Genomic DNA, 25989 nt, shown 5'->3' on the forward strand with positions numbered 1-25989 from the left:
ACTGTTGTATAACACAATCCACTGGGTTGGAACGGGGACAAAAGTCAACCAGCACGATTTTAAGCTTTGTGTCCCTTTGTTTGCAGGGATTCAGGCATCCATGAGCCTTTGCCATCAGGCGATTCCAGAGCATTTTCCACACACTGGGATGTTTATCTTTTATTACCTGCTGGATCCCCCTGGAAAGAATCTCCGCGGGATTGTCATGTGCTGCCTTTTTGTTGGAGGTCTACATATAAACGCCCTCCTAAGTCATCGCTGAAGGGAGTGCGATTTCCACAGCCGATTTATCCAAAAGGTGTGACATGAAGGATGAAGGGGACCTTCCACAGGAGGTAGGGCGCTAATAATTAAAATAGTATTTGCCAAAATATTGACAGCGAAGGTCTGATGGTGGTGTAAATTTTCCGAGCACGGGTGGGGATGAGGGCACTGTGGCTTGCTGTAGGCCTGCTTTCGAGAAGTTTGCCAAGTAGTGCACTTCTCTTCCTCAGTCAGTTTCTAACAACTCAACAGCTTGGACTTTGCACCCAGCCAGGTTTGCTTGGGTTTGGGCAATCACTTAAAATGATTTCGTCAGGCACTAGGCTTTAGACGAGTAAGAAGGCTGTAACGTTTCATTCAAATTTTGGTTACTGCTGAAGGAATAGTCTCTGCATTTCTCAAACCTCACTCTGTCGCAGCCCCCCTCCCTTAAAGAAGGACTCTGAGGGCGAGGAATTCAGCATTGTGCCCTCCACATACTTCTTCCCCCACCTCCAGTACTTCAAGGAGTCTCCACTTGCTGACAGTCATTTTTTTTAAAAACTTGCTTTTCATGAACTCACCATCAGTATAATTAGAGTGCTTGGCAAATGCTTTGATGATTTTGTCTCAAACCATGATGGTTACACGGGGGACTTAAAGGAGGATTTTGAGAGTATTGGCATTAAAAATGGAACCATGAAAGAAAATTAAAAGTAGATGAATAAAACCAGTGATATTTAGAACCTAAATAACACTGGCTACTATATTGGAAGGGAAACTTTTAGGTTCAGTTAGGGTCTGAATTTAATGCTTGACAGAATTTCTTTAGGGTAAGGCTCTTTAATTTGATCAAGGCAGCAAGCTGAAACTCACAATGACAGACTTATATTAAGCCACAGGAGTGAGGTTCAAAAGGGACACCGTGATGAGTAAAATAAGGCCCATATAAATGACTTGTGATACAGAGTGTTCTTCATGGATGCTGGAGATGAGGAAATGACTGATGGACCAGATCAGAGAGACTTCAGAAGTGGGAAAGGCTGCTCTTCTGGAAATGTCCAAGATCAAATCAACCTGTTGTTGTGGAATTTTGAGACTCTCTGATGTTAGACGAATTAGAATTGTCTATTTGTGCCAATTAATCAACACAATTGCTTTCCTGTGCTTATGTTCAGCCATTGCAATCTGGTTTTCCACATACTTCATTGTCAGCTCAAATGAGCTTAGTTTTATACAAGCTTAGTTTAGGTTCTCTTGTTGTATAATGACTGAACTAATAAAATAGTATATCTGCTCATTTCATGATCATTTCATGATCATTTCACTGATGATAGAGATTGAACCTAGGGCCTTTTTAAGATTGAAAAAAATGTTCTACTATTGGGATATGTCTTTAGTCCCCATTTACTTAATAACAAAATTACTTTAGAGTCCATACAAGAGTATGCTGGCCATGTTAATCCCTCTGAGAATCCTAACACTGCTTTTAATGCCCTCACTTTCCTGAGAGTGTCTGTTGGCTTATTGTGTTGAGAACCTGGAGATGCTCAGATAGGACACTGAAGGCCATCCTGAGGTTGGCCCCTGAGGTAACACAGAATGAAGCACTTTCCTAAGGAGGAGCCTTGGAGACACACAGTATCTGGGTAATGATAACCATGGCCACTATCTCTTCAACAGTTAATGTACACCGGTCACTGATTGTCTAACACAATGGCACAATCAGTGAAAACTACGTAGTTAACTACTTGATAAGAGGAACATACTTCTAAATGGACCGGGCTGAGAACAGCTGAGATGGCTCCTCTCTTAGGAAAATAAAGCAAAGTTGAAAATCTTTCTCAATTGTTCTTCTGGTCCCCTGGGGCTTTTGGGAACTCCCAATCACTCAATTAACTAGAGTAATTTTGTAGAAGACTTTCTAGTCTCTAGTTCCAGCTTCTCAGCACCCTGGACTCCCACAGTGATGATTCGTGTTCTCATCAACAGAGTTCATTTACTTTCAGTTAAATATTTGATCCCCTTCATTCTACTAGTTGGGTCCACATCTTGGTATCAACATTTAGAAGGTAAGAGACTTGGGGCTAATCTCATCTTTCTCTGAACTGGCATATAGTTGGTATATTCTTCCTTTTTAAAGATTTTATTTTTATTTAGGTGTATGTATAAAATATACATGTGTATGTCTGCACACATGTGTGTTTTAATACCTGTGCAGAGCAGAAGTGAGTGTCAAATTAGTTGAAACTGGAGCTACATGTGATTGTGAGCCACCTGAAGTGGGTACTAAAAATCGAACTCAAGTCCTCTTAAAGAACAGCATACACCCTTTTCTTTCTGTTTCTCTTTTAAAAATCAATTCATTCATTAATTAATTTTACATCCCAACTGCATTTTCACCTCTCTATTCTCCTATTCTCTCCCCCCATCTCTCCTCTGCTCCCTCAATCCACTCCTCCTTTTCTGTTTTTGTTCAGACAGGGGCAGGCCTATTATGGGTATCAGCAAAGCATGTTGTATCACGTTGCTATAAGACTAAGCACCTTCCTTTGTATTTAGGCTGGGCAAGGCAACCCAGTATGAGAAATAGGTTCCCAAGAGCCTTTCAAGCATTAGGGACAGTTCCTGATCCCATCGTTAGGAGTCCCATAAATAGACCAAGACACGCAACTGTCACATACATGTAGAGCGCTTTGGTTGGTCCCATGCAATTCTTCCTCCTTCTTTTCAGCAGGATTCCCTGAGCTTGGCCTAATTAGCTGTGAGTGTCTGTGCCTATTTCCATCAGTAGTTGGATGAAGGCTCTTTGATGACAATTGGGATGGTTACCAATATGATCACAGGAGATGGGCAGTTCAGGATAGGAATCCACAATTGCTAGGAGTCTTAGCTGAGGTCATTCTTGTAGATATGTTGGAGGTTCCTTCATATCTGTTTTCTACCTGACCCTGAATATCCCCCCATTCCTTTCAATTCTCTCCCTTCACATCCATCTCCTAACCAGATCCCTCAAGTTCCCATGTCTACCTGCCCCAGTCCACCCAGGAGGTCTCTTTTATATCCCCATCGCAGGGAGGTCCATTTGTCTCTCTTTGGGCCCTCCTTGTTACCTACCCTCTCTGGTCTGTGGATTATAGCATGGTTATCCTTTACTTTATAGCTAATATCCACTTATGAGTGAGTATATACCATGTTTGTCTTTCTGGGTCTGGGTTACCTCACCCAGAATGATTATTTTTTTCTATAGATCCCTTTCTAATTTCCTGATGTCAATTTAAAAATTTTTAAATTGATTTTATTGAGCTCTACATATTTCTCTGCTCCCATCCTTGCCTCTCTCCTCCCCTTCAACACTCTCCCAAGGTTCCCATGCTCTCAATTTACTCAAGAGATTGTCTTTTTCTATTTCCATTGTAGATTAGATCCATATATGTTTCTCTTATGGGTCTCATTGTTGTCTAGGTTCTCTGGGATTATGATTTGAGGGCTGGTTTTCTTTGTTTTATGTTTTAAAACCACTTATGAGTTACTACATTTGATAGTTGTCTTTCTGTGTCTGGGTTACCTCACTCAATATGATGTTTTCTAGATCCATCCATTTGCCTTAAAGTTTCAAGATGTCATTATATTTTTCTGCTGTGTAGTACTCCATTGTGTAAATGTACTACATTTTTCTTATCCATTCTTCAGTTGAGGGGCATTTAGGTTGTTTTCAGGTTCTGGCTATGACAAACAATGTTACTATGAACATAGCTGAGCACACTTTTTTGTGGCATGATTGAACATCCTTTGGGTATATGCCTAAAAGTGGTATTGCTGGATCTTGAGGAGAAATCACCATACTGAGCTGTACCAGCTTGCACTCCCATCAGCAACGCATAAGTGTTCCCTTTTCCCCACAACCTCTCCAGCATAAGTTGTTATCAATGTTTTTGATCTTGGCCATTCTTTCAGGTGTAAGATGGAATCTCAGAGTTGTTTTGATGTGCATTTCTCTGATGAGTAAGGATGTTGAACATTTCCTTAAGTGTCTTTCAGCTCTTTTAGATTCCTCTGTTGAGAGTTCTCTGTTTAGGTTTGTACTTCATTTTTTTTTTTACTGGATTATTTGTTCTTTTGATACCCAATTGCTTGAGTTCTTTCTGTACTTTGGAGATCAGTCCTCTGATGGGGGGTTGGTGAAGATCTTTTTCCATTCTGATGTCATTGTTTTTAACAGCTGAATAATACCACATTGTGAAAATATACCATATTTTCTTTATGCATTCTTCAATTGAGGGGCATATAGGTTGTTTCCAGACTCTGGCTATTTTGAATAATGCTGCTATGAACATAGTTGAGCAAATGACCTTGTGGTATGATTGAGCATCCTTTGCGTACATACCCAAGAATGGTATAGCTGGGTTTTGTGGTATAATGATTCCCAGTTTTCTGGGAAACCTCCATATTTATTTCCAAAGTGACTGTATAAGTTTACACTCCCATCAGCAATGGAGGAGTGTTTCTTCTTCCTCTACATTCTCTCCAGCAAAAGTTGTAATTTGTGTTTTTGATCTTAGCCCTTTTGACAGGTGTAAGATGGAATCTCAGAGTTGTTTTGATTTGCATTTTCCTGATGGCTAAGGATGTCAAACATTTCTTTATGTGTTTCTCTGCCATTTGAGATTCTTTTATTGAGAATTTCTGTTTATATATGTACTCCATTTTTAATTGGATTTTTTCAGTGTCTAGTTTCTTGAGTTCTCTTAATTGCTGAACCAACTCCTCCAGCTCTGTAATGTGTTCCTAAACTGTTACCACTCATGCATTTATGAGGTATTTGAGTTTTCCTTGTCTTTCAGTGTCACACTAAGTAAAGCTTCTAGGAGAGAGAAAGACAGAGCTACCACCATCCTGTTGTACCCAGAAGCCCAGTAGAGTCAGTCACACATTCTCCAGTTGTGAGAGAGTTGAGAAACTTTTCTTCTTCATCCCCTGTCTTTCATGTTAAATTAATTCCCAACATTTAGAAATCATGAAAAGTATAATGGAAAGAAATCCATGTTTTTCTGAAAGATTGGGGCAGGAGAGATGGGGAAGGAAGTAGGGGTGAATATGAGCATGGTACAAACTTATATATACATTAAAACATCAGGACAAAACTGAGTGCTTTCTATACTAGATAAAAATACTAACTGAACTCTTGTCTTTGGAATGCTTTGGCAATGTGTAGGATTGACAGTTCTGGGACGATACTTTGACAGGCATTGGGCAGACAGAGCCAATGTCAGCTCCTTCCTAGAGGGAACATCTGCCTTTGTTCAGTCCCAGTCTACTGGTTCTGTCTGTTATCATGGCATTAGAGTTTGCTGTCCCTGACCTATGGTGACCTCAGAAAACCTCATTATACATATTATAAAGGACTTCGACTGCTCTATAAAAACACTTTAATGCCTGAACCGCACTGCAAGAGTCTTTGTGAATCATGGTTCATTTTTACATCTTTGATTTTGCCTTAACTATGGCAGGCTGCATTGCTGCTCTTCAGAGCTTCTAGTGACAAGAATTAGGGAGGTTTCAACCATTACACAGGAAAAAGTACTTTAAAATATTACTGGAAGAGAATATATAATAAACAAATAAAGCATTTTTAAATGAATTCAATAGGTAATATTATATAACAGGAATGGAATTTGATTTAGGTCATATATTTGACTGAGATATTGAGGAAAGCACCCCAACAGAGTGGCTTAGGTTTGAATTCTTACTTGTCTATCACGATGACCTTGAGAAAAATCACCTACTCTTTGTGTTCTTGTGATAAAGATAATAACTGATGTTCTCCTGGTCATATTGTAAGGACTATGTATTGGTCGTTTTTTTCACCAAGTCATCATTCAAATATTGTACTGTAGTGAGACAGCTTGTGGGTTCAGTACATTTGTTTCAGCTATTATGGCAATGGTCAATCTACCTAGCATAGAAGAGAAAACTCAAAAGAGAGAATGAAGTGTATTTTTTTTATTAGGACCAATTCTCCTTTAAAAAAAGAAGCTTCTTAAGTATGATGCCTACACTTCAGTGTTTGGGACTCTTACTGCTGGATTTTTCAAGTTGGTACCTCATTAATTATTCCTGCTTTTGTCACAAAAACTTCCCTCTTGGTTGGCTCACGCAAGGGCAGAGAATTGACTGGATCCTTCGGCTTTGAAGAAGAATAGAATCTGGAAAAATAAGATTACTTTTACTAGAATGTCACCTTCCATGGACTATTGTGGCCGTGAACATTTTTAAACTGGAGAATCCTTATCTCAGGGGCTATGCCCGGAAATTTGTGTGACAATATGTATAACTTAGCATGCTGTGACACTTGTGTTTATTCAGTTAACATTGTTGTTTGGAGCTGGAGGTATCTTAACCTTCGCTTCGCATAATTTCTTCAATCTATAAATTGAGAGAATTCCTGAGAAGCTCAGACTAAGACAAATGTCAGCCTGATCAAAATCCAGAGATACATGCATACTTTTAAAAACAGCACTTCTGTAAATATCTGAGATATGTCCATGTGAAGACATTCAAAAGCAGAATAGTATATCTCTGGTGACGCAATTTTGGAAATAAGCGCATGTCCAATATTACTGCTTGATCTTATCAAAAACATACTGGGAAATTTATGTAAATATTTGAATAACATCCTAAAGTATTAGGAAAAATAAATTATCCTAATAAGTCCTATACAATCAAATATAAGACTATCTGAAGTGATAAGACTACAGTTTCTGATGTCATAAAATTACAAGAAAACATGATCTATAAAACTCATTTCTTTGTATGCTAACCTAAAAATTAATAAAGTAAAAAGACTGTTTCATGAAGTATCTCTCACCCGATAACAATAATCATAATGCATCATAGTTACATTCCACTAGAGAAAATCCCTTGTTTGTTTTCAGAGACTGAATTGGTTCTATGATAAATTGGTACAGCTCTGCCTGCAACTGCTCTGGATATGTATTCATACAACTTTCCCCCAGATATGAGCCCTTCCGAACCTGCTCTCTGTAGAGACAATGGCTCAAAACATTTAGAATAGCCTTTGCTTTGACTTTGTCGCTTTCCTCACCCTTCAAGCCAAAATTTGAAGTGTGCGCACGCACACATCCTAAAATAAAACACTAGTTTAAAATTTCCTTTTTGGTGACCACTTTTGTATCCCATGCTTGAAGGGGTAACTGACAGCAATGGAGTACCCCTCCCCAACCTTGCTCACTGCCTAACTCCCTGCCTGAAAATTCTTGTTAACAGTTATAAGTAGATTATTTTGGCTATTTTCCTTTTGATGTATTTTAGATTTTTATCCAGCTTTGAAGTAACTTGAGTGAGACTTTCTAATATATTTAAAATCAGTCCCAAGAGGAGAGGAACAGAAGCCAAGAGGGGCAGCAGGGGGGTGCACCTGGACAAAGTATATTACGTACATGTATGAGCATGACACGGTGAAGCTCACTTGCATGCACTAATGAAAAATGTTTAAAAAGTCAAGTTTCAGAAAAGGCATAAGTGAATGAAACTCCTTTTTAAATCAAAGTAAATAGAGAAGCAAGGAGGATGAGGGAGGATGAAAGAGAGTGAGGGAGGGTGAGGGAGGGCGAGGGAGGGTGAGGGAGGGTGAGGGAGGGTGAGGGAGGGTGAGGGAGGGCGAGGGAGGGTGAGGGAGGGCGAGGGAGGGTGAGGGAGGGCGAGGGAGGGTGAGGGAGGATGAGGAAGGTCAAGGGAGGGTGAGGGAAAGGAGGAGAATCCAAAGATTTCAGGTCCTGTTCTTTTGGCAAAAAACCCAAAGATTAGAAAACATAAAATTAATAAATACTAGACTTTTTTTTAAAAAAAAGAAATAGGTTTTTTGACCAGTTATTAAGGACTAAACAATTGAAAACATTCTGAAGTATAAATAAGAAACACTGGATAGTTAGACAAGAGCCTAATTTATTTAACGATTTTCAAAGGCAATAGAGACAATTCAGTCCCTTTGAGTCACTGGAAGGGATAATTTACTTCCTCTAAAGACTGCCTTGTGCTCAATTTAAACCCAACTGTCCAACTGCCACACACCTTTGACATGCGGTTCAGCTGCTTGCAAGGAATGCTATGTGGGTCTTTATTTACTAATTACGACAGGACACAGCAAAAGATGAAGGTAATGAAACTGAAGGCAGCAGGATGAACAAGTTGAGAAGGACAAGGAAAAGAGTCACCAAGCCACATCTTTGTTCAGCGGCTGGGGGAGAAATCACCATGGCCAATTTCAACGGTATGTGGCTACTGTGACCTTCCATGAGTGGTGTGGCCAATGGCCAGTTTCTATTTCATGTTCATTTGTATAAAACATTTCTCGTCTTCTAAAGATGCAAAAGGACAGAAAGATGCAAAGTATCGCTACATGAAGGATGGCAAATATAACTTATATTAACTGCATAGAAATAGCCAATCAAAGTATTTAGAATCCAAGAGAGGGGTGTAGGGTGGGAGATGCAAAGCAGAGTGGGAGAGAAGTGTTCTTCTGCACCGAGAAGGAATGTGAAGATTATGGCTAAGGACCTGCGAGACCACAGGAAAGGTCTGGAGAATTTCTATCCACAGGCTGAAATTCCAACCATACTCTAACAGATCTGAAATAGTGCTAAATGGTGGTCAGTATAAACAAGGTCACTCCCGGTGTTCCAAAGAAGAAACAAAAGGAATTATTAGCTCATGGTAACAATAAAAAGCAGACTTTAACAGGTTTTATTATTGTTTTAATTTTTTTTTTAATTTCAGACCATATACTTCCTTACAGTCTGCATCTAGGACAGACCACACCTAGTGTCCTTGTTTGGCATGTCACTGTGTAGGAAATGGTATCCTTTCTAACATTTCTTTCCAAGCTGTGTTAAAGACAGTTGAAAACAATTCTAACATGTTTTGACATTTCCCATTATCACCATAGAAAGGTCAGGAAACCAAACAGCAGATCTGAACAAACCTGGCTCTTCTGAGTCTTGTCCCTCCCACAATGACAAAGATGTCCGGGATCAGAAGCCAGTGGTAAAATCATCACTTGCCAGCACCTCAGCCAGTGTTCCTGATGTGGAGTTCAACCCCAATGCTGGTAAGCTGTTACCTGAAAGGATTCTGGAGGGAAGGGTGTCTAGCCACTGTTTCCAAGTCTACCTTTGCAGTCGAGACAATGTGCTGATGGTGAAAATGCCAGCCCCAGAGTCAGGACAAAAGGATTTCTTTTTCTAAAAATTTTATTTTATTTATTTTTATATATTTTTAAAAGAAAACAAACTATCTTTTTTCATTTTACATACCAATACCAGTTCTCACTTCCTCCCCTCCTCCCATTCTCTCAACTTACCCCCACCTCCATCCACTCCTCAGAGAGGGTGAGGCACATTGCTTTGGAAAAGGTTCAAGACCCTCCATACTATATCTAGGCAGAACAAGGTATCCATCCAAAGATAACAGTTTCCAAATAAGTCAGTACATGCAGTAGAGATAAATCCTGGTGCCACTTCCAGTGGACCCGCAGCCTGCCCCAGTCATACAACTGTCACCCACATTCAGAGGGACTAGTTTGGACTTGTGCTGTTTCCTTTCCTGTCCAGCTGGAGTTGGTGATCACCCATTAGCTCAGGAAAACGGTTTCAGTGGGTGTACCCATCATGGTCTTCTTTGCTCATATTCTGACTCCTCCCACTCTTCAGTTGGACTTCAGGAGCTCAGTCCAGTGCTCTAATGCGGGTCTCTGCCTTTGTTTCTATCAGTTGCTGGATGAAGGTTCTATGGTGGTACTTAAGATGTTTATCAGTCTGACTACAGAGCAAGGCCAGTTTGGGCACCTTCTCCTCTATTGCTTAGGGTCTTAGTTGGGGTCATCCTTGTGAATTACTGGGAATTTCTCTAGTGCCAGTTTTGTTTTTTGTTTTTTGTTTTTTGTTTTTTTTTTTTTGCTAGTCCCACAATGGCTCCCTCAATCAAAATATCTCTTTCCTTGCTCTCCATCTCTGTCCTCACTCCATCTCGACTATCCTGTTCTCTCAAGTTCTCTCCTTCCCTCTCTTTCTCCCCCCTTCCCCTTCCATCCTCCTCCTATTCCCTACCCCCATGTTTTTGTCAAGCAATCGTGTCTGTTCCCTCTTTCCAGGTGAATCTATGCATGTTTTTCTTAGGGTTCACTTTGTTACTTAGCTTCTCTAGGATCATGAACTATAGGCTCAATAGCTTTTGCTTCACAGTAGTATCCACTGATTAGTGAGTACATATCATGTTCATCTTTCTGGGTTTGGGATACCTCTCTCAGGATGTTTTTTTCTCGTTCCAATCACTTGCATGAAAATTTCAAGATGTCACTGTTTTCTACTGCTGAAAAATCCAACACTCCTTTATGATAAAGGTCTTGGGGAGATCAGGGATATAAGGAATATATCTAAACATAAAAAACAATATGCGGCAAGCTGACAGCAAACATCAAATTAAATAAAGAGAAATTCAAAGTGATCCCACTAAAATCAGGAATAAGACAAGGCTGTTCACTCTCTTCATATCTATTCAACATAGTACTTGAAGTTCTGGCTAGAGCAATAAGACAACAAAGGAGATCAAGGGGATTCAAATTGGAAAGGAAGAAGTCAAATTTCTGTTATTTGCAAATGATATGATAGTTTATATGTGACCCCCAAAACTCAACTAAGGAACTTCTACAGCTGATAAATACCTTCAGTAATGTGGCAGGATACAAGACAAGAGGATGTCTACGTCTGTGTTTATAACACTCTCTGCAGCTTCATTACCCTTTATGCTACGGATCTAGAAAGTTAGGGGATTGTCATGGGAGAGCACTCAAGTCTTCTTTAAACTTAAAATTCTGCCATTCAAAGTCTCTGAATTTCTGGATAATTATTCTGGTGCATGAGTGTGTTGTTTAACAGCCTCTTGGATACAAGAGATAGAAACTGGTTAAAAAAAGGTAATTCTTGTGTGAGAAAACCTATGAAGAAAAGGTTAAAGAAATAGGGTTTGGAAAAATAGGAATACAATGGGGTATGAGGTTAGAGAAATGGGGTGTAACATACTGTTCTCACTTCTGACAACAATTATCAGTGGTAGAGTGTTTCATGATTAATTTTAGGGTTCTCTAAGCTTATTTACTAAGAGGACAAATAGAAGTCATGAAAACTGTTATAGTCACAGCCACACTTTTTTTTATAACATAAAAACTTTTATAACATAAAGTACTAAAACCATCTGTGAGATAAACTCTAGGTACTAAACATGGCTATTGGTTTGTTTTCTCCTAGTGGTAGCAGACATAACACCATCACTGGTCAATGTGTTTGGCTGACTAGGTAAACTCATTTTAGTATCGATATCCAGGGACTTTACTGGAATATGGTGTACCTGCCATGTGACTGAACTCTGTTTCCAGTTCTTCTGAGGGTTATTTTGGACTGTGTACAAAGTCATCATCACAAATGATGCTGTTTGACTTCTTGGCATAAAACACAAACAACTTATAGATAAATACATAAATTAACGATAGGTGGATCCTTTTATGAACTGTGCAGTGAAGTGAGCTCCCGGGGTACAAGTACACAGTTCACCCTTCCCGTCTCCCATCTTTATTGCTCACAGAACCCAAGAAGAAATGAGCACAATGAGGGTCCATCTGTATTAGTTACCTTTTGTTAGCATCACTCTTGATCACAAACAGCATTGTAAAAACCACAGATTCACATCCAATTTCATTTAAGATGTGGAGAGAACCCAGGTCCTGGTTAGGTTGCTTCCCTGTAAAATGGGGTTCCTTCCTCTCAGAAGTGTTTCTCTGGTTTTACATCTGAGGGAGCAGCAAAGCCCTGGATGCTTCTGTTTGGAATTTGTCTGAATTTCCCTTTGTTCCCACGTCCAATTTACCATCTAATTTACCTCCAGCTGGAGAAAGTTCTCAAGCTTCTAACAGCTTGCCTTGATAGTGCTAAATATACTTCCCCGTGTTAAGGACAACAACTCTGAATTGCAGCAATTCTCACCCCTCATGTTCTCTGTGCCTTGTTTTGTGCACTCTATGGAGCGAGGAAAATTCATTTTGCCATCTTTGCATACTAGGAACAAACAATACCAATGACAGAGTGGAGGGCCGGGATAAGAACATGAGGTGTGCAACAAATTATAGCTCATTGGCCAGATTCAGCTTCGTGGATGCTTTTTGCAAATACGTGTCGCATGTGGCTGCTTTTGTGCTAAAATGAGAGTTTGGTAGCTGTTTGTTACCCCATGAAGTAGGAGATGGTCGTGCCACTCAGGCTACCTCAGGGCTCCAGCCAGTGGTACTGTGGTGAAGTGTGCAAGCATTGCCAGATCTTGTTTAGGAAAAGTTTGAACTCAAAATTTTATTACATAAAATTTCCTAATAACTAAATATTTCCAATAGAGTCAAATAGGGTTCTAAACATTGGGAAGACTAACAAAGCACGGTGACCATGTTGCCTATCTGATGCATGCTTTATATGTTTTTGCATATTTTGATTTTTATGCTCTAGTTTCAGACAGAGAAATAAAGATGGAATTTAGCCATTTGAATCTTAAACCGAAACCCACTGTGCTTCTTACTCTCTCTGTACGTAGCTGTGACTAGGAGTGTGGGCACCATTTTTGAACAGGATGGATTAAGCTTTTACAGCCTGTAATTCCAAACAAACCACCAGGATAGCACATAAAAATAAATGGGAAAACCATTCCCTCAAATAAGTACAAGCAATTTTGATAAGTCATTTTTCAACTGCTTTGAGATTTTTTTCCAAAAATAACTCAGTGTTTAAAGACTAGTTTCTTCGTTCCCGTATTATTTTGCCATTTATTCATTTGTACACCTTTTCTATGGCTGGCACCTGGTTAGTGTGCTACCTGGACTCTGCAGTACTGTTTGTGGCTGACACTGTGCCTGGAAGATGGGCCTTCATCACTCTAACTAGGTATTCTCATGGCCTTCTTGCACATGGCGTCCACATGACTGAGGGCCCACGGGCTTCAGATAGGGTGGGCAGAACCCCAGGAACAAGCTGCCCGTGTTACAGAGTGCATTTTATAGGTGTTTGTCCCCATTTCTGAATTTGTATTTGTTTTGTTTAAATAAATAATAATTATTTATCTTGCTATATTACCATTAGTGTGTGTTATATGATATGTGTGTTCACGTGTGTTCATGGAACACATGTGGAGGTCAGAGGACAGCTTTCGGGAGTCAGTTCTCTCCTTCCATCCTAGGGTAGAGGGATCAAATTCGTAACATCATGCTATACTGCAAGCACCTTTACCCACTGAGCCAGCCCACATTCCTGTTCAATCCATCTCTTATAAGCCAGGGTAGCTTTCTTGGGAAGTGAATATATCCTCATCATCTCAGAATGCAGATGACACATCTCCAAGGCCTTCGAGATGCTCTTGAGCACTGAGGTTTCCTTTCTTTTATTTTTCTATTTCTCCTCTAAACAAAGCACTAAAACTTCCTCTATAAAGGCGCATTGATGTAATTTATTAGTCCTCTGAGGGGATAGGATAGGAGAGCACCTTCCAGAAATCACACTGGAAGAAAAACAAATGAGCCCCTGAACTGGTAATTATCTGCCTGCTATTCATCATGCACAGCTGAGAAAGACTGACCGAAAGGCTTAATTGGAAGTAACAAATATGATTTATTTGAAGGGAAGAAATTCAGACTATGATACAGCAAGATGAGTTGTTGCTTTGAAAATGAAATTAGGTTAGATCAGGCTCTCCTATTTTGTGAAAGAAGTGACCTTTTAAATGAAAAAAAAATTGCTACTAACGCTATGCATTCTAAAATATATGATGTCAGTTTTTACTTAATTATACAAGGTCGCATCATAAAGGATATATTTATTAATTCATTCATGCATATGCTCAGCCACTAGAGGCGAATTTACTCAATGCCTGTTGTGGCTGACATCTCTATAGGTACTAAAGCTGTGGCAGCAGGCGGAACTATGTTCCGCTCTCGTGGGGTGATATGCAAAAGAATGACATCTAGACAGCAAACAGGTGACTCTGAAACACGGCAAGCGCATGGCATGAAGGGTGCTGAAGAATATGGAGAGGGGATGATACAGTTAGCTGAAATATACCTCTCTAAAATTCGCATATGTCTAACCCTCGGCACCTTAGACCGCCTTTGAAGTCGGGATCATTAAATGGGCAATTGAGGTACAATATACCCAGTGTCACCGCCGTACTTATAAGGAGACATTAAGGCAGGGACTCAAACAGAGAAGATCACTGGGAGACTTTGGAAGATGATCATCAACTCAAGGTCACACAGAGAAGCCTCCGAAGAAACATCCCCCAAATATCTTTGATCTGGGACTTCTAGTCTTCAGGTGAAACGATATAGATTTCTACTAAGCCACTCTATCTTCAGCACCTGTTGTGACTGCCCTAGAACATGAAGGCATGTGCTCATTGCTCAGCCTCTGCTCAGCATGGATGGGCTCCCCATGAATCTGGGGTTGACCTGTCTACAGTGCAGTCATGTTTCATGACTATTCCAGATGACTATGCTTTAGTCTTTGTAGTTCCTCATCTCACCAAGCTACCTCACCTTTCTCTCTGATGACATGTTTAATGCCTATAGTTTCCCCAGATTGTAATTTAAGGTATTTTTGAGGGCAGGGCTCTTTCTGACTACTTCTTAGATATAGAAGCAGTTTGAAAAGTAGATGTTGAAAATACCTACCTTGAGTGGTTGCCTGTAAGTGGATGAATATTTTATTTCATTGTAAAATAAAAGAGGGGACGTTTAGAGGGAAGAAAGGGGATTAGGCAGACAAGGAAGAAGTCAGTGAACAGAGCAAAGGGCAATGACACATATGACTAAAAAATGTCACAATGAGCTGGGCAGTGGTGGCCCACACCTTTAATGCCAGTGCTTGGGAGGTAGAGGCAGTTGGATCTCTGAGTTCAAGGCCAGTCTTTCCAGGATAAGCAGGGCTGCATAGAGAAACTCTGTCTAAAGAAAAAAAGTCACAATGAAACCTGTTAGCTTGTATGCTTAGAAATTAAAAACGAAAGTCAAGAAAAACATATAAAGCAATACATTATTTTAGGATGTATAGAAGATACAGATAAGGCAAATAGCCAGTAAAGCTTCCTGCCATCCCATCACTGGTGCGACATTGGAATGACCTCTTTTCTCTTGCAGGAGAGAAGAGTCTGGTTGGTAGCATATACAGAGTTGTTTATGATGTCTGCAATACTGGTTATTTGAACACCTTCATATTGCAAATTGCTTATGAGTTTTATATAAGTAGCGTTATTCAAGTTTGGCTAAACATCCAGTGTTTCAGAGTGAGGTGAGAACACACCAACTGCTAATTAAGCCTATAACATTCTAATTGCTACAGCTTAATTGTTTGTATTAAATGGAAGGCAGTTACAAACCCTCATGAGTCCCAGAGTAGTCAGTCGTATCAGTGACAGGACATTTTATCTAATAGATGTGCATAGGCAGAACCAGTAATTTGTTTTCCTCATGCTTCGTGTATTTAAAATCTGTTCAATCTGTGTTTATACGCTGTCAATCTTTATGCTTATTTTAAAACCTAATTATATCTTGAAAACTGATACCCAGTTATCACTTAAAAATTATAGCTGTTTGATGGAAGTGGTGTGACAGACTGATGGGTGTTCAAATGTGGGCACCATCATGGGACTATTTACTGGAGTTAGTGTAATTAGGCTCATACCTTGTGTGTTTAAGTAGCACTTACATAGTGCTTATTGACTCACAGTGCTGTTAAATACCTTGTTTAATCCTCATAACAAGCCCACAAAGTCGGTAATATTTTAACAATGGAGAAGCAGAGACAAGGAGAGGGTGGGAAGGTTGCCAGGCCTCAAAGGAAGGATATGGGGGGGGTCTTGATTTGTGCTGAGTCTCTGTGTTCTGCCACCCTCCCCCAAAGTCCTGATGGTGGCATTTATAATGCATACTGTAGACCCAGCCATTCTGTCTGTGGGCTATTGTCCATTCATGCCCTGTTAACAAGACACCTACGGGAAACCCAGAAAACTAGATTCTAGCCTCTCTATTGACAGTGTTGTGTGTGTCTGTGTGTGTGTGTGGTGTGTGTGTATGTGTGTGTGTGTGTGTGTGTGTGTGTGTGTGAGAGAGAGAGAGAGAGAGAGAGAGAGAGAGAGAGAGAGAGAGAGAGAGAAGGGGAGAGACTTAGTTGGCTTTGTATGTCTCTCTGGGACTCAGGCTGATGGAATGGCTACACTAACTTTGTCTCCAAAGTCTTTCCTAGCTTTACAGTTTTACAATTTTCAGATTATCTTAAATTCATTTTATTGTATTTCTGACTTAAAAATTGACCATGTCTTCCCAAGTTTTCATCTCCACTTTCTTTTCTTGATATCTTTCTTTATTTAAATAATTGTAAAATTTGACAGAGCGGTGCACCTCCAAGACTCACATGCCGTTACAAAGGCAGAAGGTAACTACTGGAAAACAAAAGGAAAGAGAAGGATAAAAGGAAAGGAAAGGAAAAAGGAGCCAACACATCAGGAAATAAACATGCGATTTTACTTCCAAGTACATAGGGACTTACAGTTTACATATTACAGGTTAATCCAAGAAGCCCCAGAGTTTTAATGGACAGGCATTTACAGACAACTCATTTGTCTCCAATGCTGTCAGGACGTCCATTGTCTTCATAAGCAAAGGTTGCTTTTTTGTTTGTTTGCTTGCTTTTTATGTTGTTTTGTTTTTCGGTCTTTTCTTGCTGTTTTCCATGAGCAATTTTCAGCAAGTACTGAGAGAGCCCCATCTTCTTAGGCTGACACGTCCTAACTGATGAACAGTTTCTGAGAGTCCTTAGACGCTTAGACAGTGCTCTTGGGATTACTCTAAAGCAGGTAAAAGAGAGGTAAAATCTCTGTGTGAAGCTATGATCTACGTGACCGACATATGTTTCTCTTGTTTGTAACCGTGTGACTACGCACCATGTCTATCTGGCTGTTTCGGTCCATCTTGATCTAGTGACTTCAGATTATTATTCCACAGACAACACCAGGGACAGTGCTCAGATTATGACCCCGCCTCAACTTTCTTCGAGAATGAAACATATTAAACAAGAAATGGCCAAAAATCACCTCCAGTTTGTACGCTTTGAAGCAACGGACTTGCACGGTGTCTCCAGATCAAAGAGCATCCCTGCACAGTTTTTTCAAGTGAGTTTCCCAGTGATGAGGAGTGTGATTTCATGACCATTTGCAAGCAAACACTCTTTAGGATTCATCTGCGTTTTCTTGTAATCTACACAGTAATTTGAGCTGAAAAGCAATAATTTGTTTTGCTATTTTCCTTGTCCCTCCCCACATTATTGCTCCCCAAGGAGATGAGCCCACAATTCCTATATCCAATAGAAATAGGAAACTAATTAAGACTGGTTATTTCAGCACTTCTGCCTTGAATAATTTTACTCTACAGAACTCTCTTCTCTTTTCATATTGCAATTATAAAGATTATATTTTATTTGACATGAGGAAATTGCAACCCAAGACCCAAGAGCAAACATGAAAGGTAGAAATGATTAAGTAGAAATGATTTGCTAGATAAAAATCATATCCATTCAGCAGTAATTCAGATATGAAAATCCCCAATTGTCCTTAGATGACTTAATGAATATTAGGTTTTGAAAATAGTGATATCAAGAAAAATTGCATTTGTGGATACCTTTAAGGATTTTTTCCCAGCTTTGTTTTGTTTAGCTTATAGCATGTATTTATTCTAGTGACTGATTTGTTGGGATTATTAAACATCAAGTTTATCAGGAAGGGATATCAGCCGGTACCAATATTTAAGAAAATACAAAATTAAAGCATCCTGGAATTATATTTATTTGTTTATTTACACACATTTATATGCATATAAAAATAAACGATCCTTTTGTACAGTCCTGACTCACCTAGCCCTCATGATCTGCTTGCCTCATCTTTCCAGGTAGCTTAGATTCCAGACTCATGCCACTGGGCTTGACAGTTATTTCAATATGTCATATCTTTTTGCTTTAGTATCAAATTGAATATTTTCTTGGTGTTGGTAAAAGGGGTTATTTTCAAAGTAGTTTTTTAAAAATTTGAACAGTTTAAATTTCTTTCTTAAAAAGTTCTTTGGGAGCCAGCAAGGCATGTCAAAAGGTAAAGGTGCTTGCCACTAAAAACTCTAGTTCTATCTCTCAAAACTGTGTGGAGGAAGTGGAGAACTGATTCTCACAGGTTGTCCTCTGACCACCCCTTTACACACATGCTTGCTCAATACACATATGATCAATCAACTGATCAATCAATCAATCAATCAATCAATGATTTTTAAAAGTATTTGGTCTTGTCTGTAAATAGCCTATAGATAGTGTTTCTTCTACATTCAATTAAGAACTCTACACATTAGTTAATTCTTATAAGAAAATTATAAGAAAATGTGAAATTGCTATGGGCAGGACCAGAAGATAATTCGATAATTCACATGAATTTCCTTTAACCAGCGATAAAACACAATTGGCGTTTTAGACACTGCCCTGAGCATAAACCTGTTTGCTATTCTGTTTTCACCAGATTCTAACCATCTATTTCACTAGTGATTCTAGAAAACTAAACACTTAGAACACTACTCTAGTACTTCCAGGAAACACCCTTCCACCAAATAGAGCTTGATCCTTCCGTTCACATTTGCTGAAGATTGATTTCATTGACATAGAAGAAAATGTCTGCATTTGAAACTGCGGTTGAAAGCGTTAGTTTTCTTGTTCAATATTCCACGTATCGAAAGACTTTTTCTTCCTGCCTTGTCTTGGAAAGAACTGTTTTACCCTGAGAATTTGATGCAAGTCAACACATCTCTTTTTCATTGGTTTGCTTATTCTTAGCCTCCATTTTCGAATAATTTTCTTTATGATAGCCTTAGCTCATTGTTCTTTTATTCTAATTTTATAACCATAGCGCATGTATTGTGAAATAAAACTCTTTAAATTGATGTTGGAACTTTTGAAGGTATAAACCATGAGTACTTTTATCACAAATATTAATGATCTAAGGCTAGATAATTTATTTTGGCTATGTTGTTGTGAACATATAAGTTCATTTCTATAAGTTAATCTGAACTATACATATATAATTTCATATGTATGTAAACACACACATATATAAATTCATACATATATAAAATTATGTATGAGAAATTTCTTTGGCAAAAATACGAAATCAATAGCTTATATGTGGCTTTATAAAAAAGTAACAGATTTTTTTTTATCGAATTTTTAATATAATCTCTTCTGATCATGCTTCACTCCCCCCCAACACCTCCCAGATCCCCCTCCCTTCTCCACGCTCCATGCCTTTTCTATCCCTCTTTAAAGAACAAAATAAATAAGCAAAGAAAACTAAACCAAGAAAACAAGAAACCCTCTCCCTCTCATACACACACCAAAAATGAAAATCAAGAAATACAAGCAAAACACCAGTCAGACAGGAAAAAAACACCCTCCCATATAAAGAAATTGGAGACAAAAAAAATCTACAAAAGTCTCCTTAAGTTCCTTTTTGCTGGGCATATAGTTCTTAAGATGGAGTCTACCCTGACGCATGGGTAATATACTTAGAAAGACACAATTGAAAAAATGAACTTTTTCTTTGCAAGTGGGTGTCAATTTCAGATAACATCTTGGTTAAGGATGGGAGCCCATGTTCACATCCCTTTCTCAGCACTGGGATTTTTAGTATACATTTAAATCATTTTTATTTGTGTAAATAAAGTGCTAAATTGAAATTATTAAGCTAGACTGTGAATGACTAGCGGCGACAACATAATCTGTCTTTATTTGTGGAATAATATAGAGAAATTTTTTTTCAGACTAAATCAGCCAGGCAACCTCAGTGCCTGAGGTTGCTAAAGACATGAGCCTGGGACCCATCACTTAGCAGTTCAGTGCTGCCATTTTTTTCTGAATCTCCTGCCTCCAGCACAGCTTCAATCCTCCTGTTATCCTGTATCTGAACTAAATGTTTCTTCCTATTTTAAGTGCAAGCATTGATTTTCTAAAAACAAAAATCCAGCTCTTCTTCTGAGAACTGAGGAAAAGGCTGGTATACTGCTGGAAGAGGTCAAAGAGGCGGCCTGTGATTCGAGGGCATCTCCACTGGTTAGAAAGGTTCCAATGTGCCTGACCCTCAACAAAATGCCCTACAGACATTAGCACCTTCAACCTTTCACAAACTTACAGAGTCTTGATCTATCAAAGGGCTGATTTGGTTTAAATTATATGTGGATAATGTGGGTTTTATCCTAGATTTAATATAAATGTGAAATATTACTATAGATCTCATAACCAATTTGTCAGTTGTTTCAAAAGGTAGCCTTCATTGTGCTCCATATAAGAGCTGTCATAGGCTTCTAACTTAATCTGCAAGAATTTCTATCAAGTTCAGAGAGATCCGTCTTGAAGTATGTAGCCATTTCAGTGCTCCAGTACCATATATATATATATAATTTAAGATAATTTTCTGTATTGGACAAAGCTATTCAAACAGAAGTTTAAATATATCCCACAGCTAATGGAGAATGGTTTAAATCCTGATGCATGTCCGAAAATGTATAAAGAAAAGAGAATGTATGTATATTAAAAAGAGTGTTCTGAACCCCACAATTAAATAGCCTAAAGAACAAAGCATGACTTTTTACTATTCTTCTAGTTTGCAAAGGACTGCTGGAGTCCAGTGCTGACCAGCTGCTTCCCACGGTTCACAGCAAAGGGAATACAATACAGATTTGGATTGTGTGATCTCTCAGAGGTTTCAGGAATAAAATGCATTACCCTTCATTTTAGGTACACACAACTACCATATAGATTTTTGAACTAATAATAATCAAATAGGGAAATAACATTATTTTTCAGTAAAATTTAGTATTAAAATATTCCGTATAGAAATCTCACAATGTGGAAGTTGTGAGCCTGTGTGCACAGGCATTTGGATATGCATAACATTTACGTGTAGTACTACAAAAAAGTGTGTGAGTCCCTTCCTTTTTGTTGGTAAAAGCAAATTTGGGGACTGGATATGGTGGTGCGCACCTGTAATCTCAGCACTTGGGAGGCAGAGGCAATGGGACTATGTATTTCCAGACTAGCACAATGCATTCAAGGCAAGTCTGGGCTTGGGTGAGATCTTGTCTCAACTAACCAACCAAAAAAAAAAAAAAAAGAAAACAAAAAATAAGAGCAGGGGAAAAGCACAGACTTAGATCAGTTAGGCCAAAGTCGCCCTTGACAGGTCATGAAGGAGCCAGTCCATACGGTCTTGCAGATTTGCGGGTCCTGGACAGTAGTCTTTCTTTTGGTTTCTGCCGATGACGTGAACAAACTAATGTCCCTTGTGGAGAGTTAGGGTGTTTGCATTAATCCCACAGTGCTCACTGAGTTTATGAACTACTTTTGATAGTCAGGGTCTTTTCTCCACCCATGTGACGCCTCATTGAGATTCTTCTACAATTTCTATTTTTTTTTCAAATGCATCTCTCCTACTTTATAATCTCATGCCTTCTCTGCTGCCTGATACATAGTCAAGTTAAATACGTGGCTAAGCCTGTTGGGTCTAAGAGCTAAATTGCTGGAAAGGGTTTCAGCAGCTGTCTAGTTGAACACTTGTATTATGGACATGGATGCTGACTGATACCATCCAGAAACTTGCTTAACTCTTCTAACTATTAATAAAAGAGCTGAAACTAGTGATCTGACCTGCTGACACCCAGATCACATGAACCTGAACACTACATTTGGAAACTGTAACTTTGGAGGTAGAGGTTCACAACCACAGAAACATTTTCTAGGGCTCCGTGAGACAATCAAGACGATAATTCTTACGTGGGTTGTACAAGTGAAGGGATGAGTAGATCTCCCAGAAGTCCTGGCTCTTAGGGTCTGAGATAGCTGTCTTGTGACCTGTTGGTCTGACCCAAGCATCCTCCACAACAAAGATGTAGGATTCCTTCTGCAGAATTCCGAGAGTCAGCTGGAGGTGACAACAGAATAAAACACAACGAAGGCTTTACTTATAGACTGATATAATTTTTTGATATTCACCTAGAAGCGAGAGAGCAGGATCACATAGTGGATCTACTTGTCACTGCGTTATTCACAAGGATTAGATATAGAAACAACCTCGATTAGTATTGGTGGGTGAAAGGTGGAAAAATAAAAATAAACTATGCATTTCTTGGACATAAAAAGAATTAGCTCTTTAGTCTGCTGCAGAATGCATGAAACTGGAGCATACATATTAAATTAAGTGAAATAAGTCAGGCACAGAAACGAATACCACATGTTCCCTTTCACGTGTGCATGCTAGAATGTTGATCTAAATAGGATGGTGATTCCAAGAGGCTGGGAAAGTGGAAGGAAGAGGAGATGGAGGAAGGCTGGCTAATGAGTACGCAAACACAGGTGTGGCACCTTTCTAATTTTATGTAGGGAACATAGTTTATAATGACCGTTATATATCTTATCAGCAATCTGAGGCCATGGAAACCATGTGGTCAGTAAACATTGTTTACATATATGAGATGATCACAATATACCCCTTAAATATAAAGTAAAATTAAAATATATAAATAATAGCCGGGCGGTGGTGGCGCACGCCTTTAATCCCAGCACTCGGGAGGCAGAGGCAGGCGGATCTCTGAGTTTGAGGCCAGCCTGGTCTACAAGAGCTAGTTCCAGGACTGGCTCTAGAAACTACAGGGAAACCCTGTCTCGAAAAACCTATATATATATATATATATATATATATATATATATATATATATATATATATGTAAATAATAAAATCCTGTAAAACAAGTCAAAGAAATGCCTTACCCGAGTCTTAGAAACTGTACTATGAAATAAAATGCATTGTAAAAGCATTTTTGATTGTAATACTTTAAAATATTTCCATAATGTTATAAACCCTTGTCTTTTGCTATATTGTCCCATTCCTCATTGTTAAAGCATTTGTTTACAGCTATGTGAAGTATTTATTATTGTTATTTCCCACATTTAAGAGCTTATCAAAGCTTTATTAGAATATTAAAAATTGTAAAAAGGTCTTTATGAAAAAATAGTTCTTTCAATGTTGAATTTTTGGATATTAATTTTGAATCTTAAAAAGTTTATCTGAGAGTTAATATTACCTCACAGTTATTAAGCTTACATTTCTTATTACCAAGATTTTCTCCCCTGTCTTGTCTTCATGTTTCAGAACCTAGTTCATTTATCTTTTTCTTCTTTAGGAAAAAGTGATCCACGGTGTTTTCATGCCCCGTGGTTATCTGGAACTGATGCTAAGCCCTAAGGACAACGAGGTGAATCACATAAGAGCCACATGCTTCAATAGTGACATCGTCCTCATGCCAGAGCTGTCGACCTTCAGAGTCTTGCCATGGGCGGAGAGGACCGCTCGGGTGATCTGTGACACCTTCACAGTGACGGGTGAGCCTCTGCTGACTTCCCCCAGGTACATCGCCAAGAGGCAGTTGCGCCAGCTGCAGGATGCCGGCTTCTCCCTGCTGTCTGCCTTCATCTATGATTTCTGTATTTTTGGTGTTCCCGAAGTGATTAATTCGAAGACCATATCCTTTCCTGCTTCAACATTACTGAGTAACCATGACCAGCCCTTCATGCAAGAGCTGGTTGACGGCCTTTATCACACTGGAGCCAACGTGGAGAGCTTCTCGTCTTCTACCAGACCTGGGCAGATGGAGATCTGTTTTCTCCCTGAATTTGGCATTAGCTCAGCCGACAACGCATTTACCCTCAGAACGGGTGTCAAAGAAGTGGCCAGGAGATATAACTATGTAACAAGCCTTGCGATGGAGACCGGATTCTGCAATTCAGGAATTTTATCTCACAGTGTCTGGGATGTCGGCGGAAAGACAAACATGTTCTGCGGTGCTTCCGGGGTGGAGCGGCTTACACTCACGGGGAAGAAGTGGTTGGCAGGTCTCCTGAAGCACTCCGCTGCTCTCAGCTGCCTGATGGCCCCTGCTCTCAGCTGCCGCAAGCGCTACTGCAAGGACAGCAGAGACCTGAAGGACAGTGTGCCCACCACGTGGGGATACAACGACAACAGCTGTGCCTTGAACATTAAGTGTCACGGTGACAAAGGCACTCAAATAGAAAATAAACTAGGTTCAGCCACCGCGAACCCTTACCTGGTGTTGGCCGCCACTGTGGCTGCAGGCCTGGATGGACTTCAGAGCTGTGATAATGCTAGTTCAGATGAGAGCCAGGATCTCTATCAACCAGAACCTTCTGAGATCCCTTTGAAGATGGAAGATGCCCTCACGGCCCTGGAGCAAGACCAGTGTCTTAAGCAGGCTCTGGGAGAAACTTTCATTCGCTATTTTGTTGCCATGAAGAAGTATGAATTGGAAAATGAAGAAACGGATGCAGAGGGAAATAAATTCCTGGAGTATTTTATATAGGATGGGACTCAGCTTTAGAGAGGACATTGTGACAAGTAGCTAACCTATTAGAAAGAAAAGATTGAGCCTTTGTAATTAACAATACTAGATAGGCTTCTGTCTCTCCATCCCCCCAATCATTGGGAGATAAAATGGGACTGTTGAGATTCTGATCTCAGACATAAACAATAAATTTGAGGTGAAGCAGCATACACAAACTTACTCAGCCTGACAGTCTATCATTTCCTTTGTGTTGCTAGCCGGGGTAGTGTTTGGGGGACTGCTGCATATTCACATATTAAAGACAGATGTAAACATTAGGAAGCAGAATTTTAAAGACTGAGGTGAGAGGAAGAAACAATATCAAGTACAGACATAGGCTTTGCCTACCTGGGAGACAGATATGTGAGCAAAATCTTATTAATGAAAACACCTTGAGGTCAACTTTGCATCACGATGAGGGTTTTAAAGATGTCAAGTTGCACAAAGTAGGACATGACAAGCCTAGAAGTTCTCTCTTTGGTTTTCACACTTCTCCATCACCTCTCTAAAGGCTCAGGGGTGGTCCAAGGCTGTAATGTTCACTGGAATCAAACCACAGGGTAAAGAATCAGGTAACCATGAGGTCAGACTTGAAGGTGGTAGAGGCCTTTCTCTAAACAACGTGTGATGAAGGAAGGGTGGAAGGGGCCTGGATTGCTCTGCCAGCTTCGTTCCACTCTCCGAAAGCAGACATCCCTTTGAAACATCTCTGCTCCACAGAGAGGGAGAATGACTGCCTGCTTAGCTCGGGCTCTGACTGCAGCTGCAACGCATACTTAAATTACTAATTACATTGCCAAAGAGGCTGGTGTTTCTCCAGGGACCAGAAAATGTTCCAGGTCTTTCTTTGATTGTGATAATATTGCAACTTATCACCGAAATTTAGCATCTCTTGGGAGCAGGTTCAATATCTACTTACTTGCAAATGAAAGCACTTCCACTGCTTAGGATCAAATTGGAGATTTTATGTTCAATTAAAACTGACTGGGGTCTCAATTCAGACGGCGGACACTTAAGGAGAACACTAGAATTTAGCTCCAGTCCTCTTGTTAACGTTCTTAGCATCTAGTAAACGGCGAAAGTCAGTGTGCCCTTCACTGTTAGCTTATTTTCCTCTTCTAGTAGAAGAGGTATTTGGAAACAATAAAATCCACAGACGGAATAAGGGTTGG

General features: G+C 39.5%; 1 protein-coding gene across 1 annotated transcript; it reads left to right on the top strand.

Annotated features, from left to right (window-relative positions):
- Nucleotides 1-305: 305 nt before the first annotated feature.
- Nucleotides 306-24796, top strand: Lgsn (lengsin, lens protein with glutamine synthetase domain). Its single transcript, XM_038344309.1, has 4 exons — nucleotides 306-335; nucleotides 8401-8533; nucleotides 17345-17511; nucleotides 23603-24796. Exons 1-4 carry the CDS (start codon nucleotides 306-308, stop codon nucleotides 24794-24796), a joined length of 1524 nt encoding a protein of 507 aa, XP_038200237.1.
- Nucleotides 24797-25989: the final 1193 nt, after the last annotated feature.

The sequence above is a fragment of the Arvicola amphibius genome, chromosome 9 (assembly GCF_903992535.2).
Source record: "Arvicola amphibius chromosome 9, mArvAmp1.2, whole genome shotgun sequence".
NCBI classification, from domain to species: Eukaryota; Metazoa; Chordata; class Mammalia; order Rodentia; family Cricetidae; genus Arvicola; species Arvicola amphibius.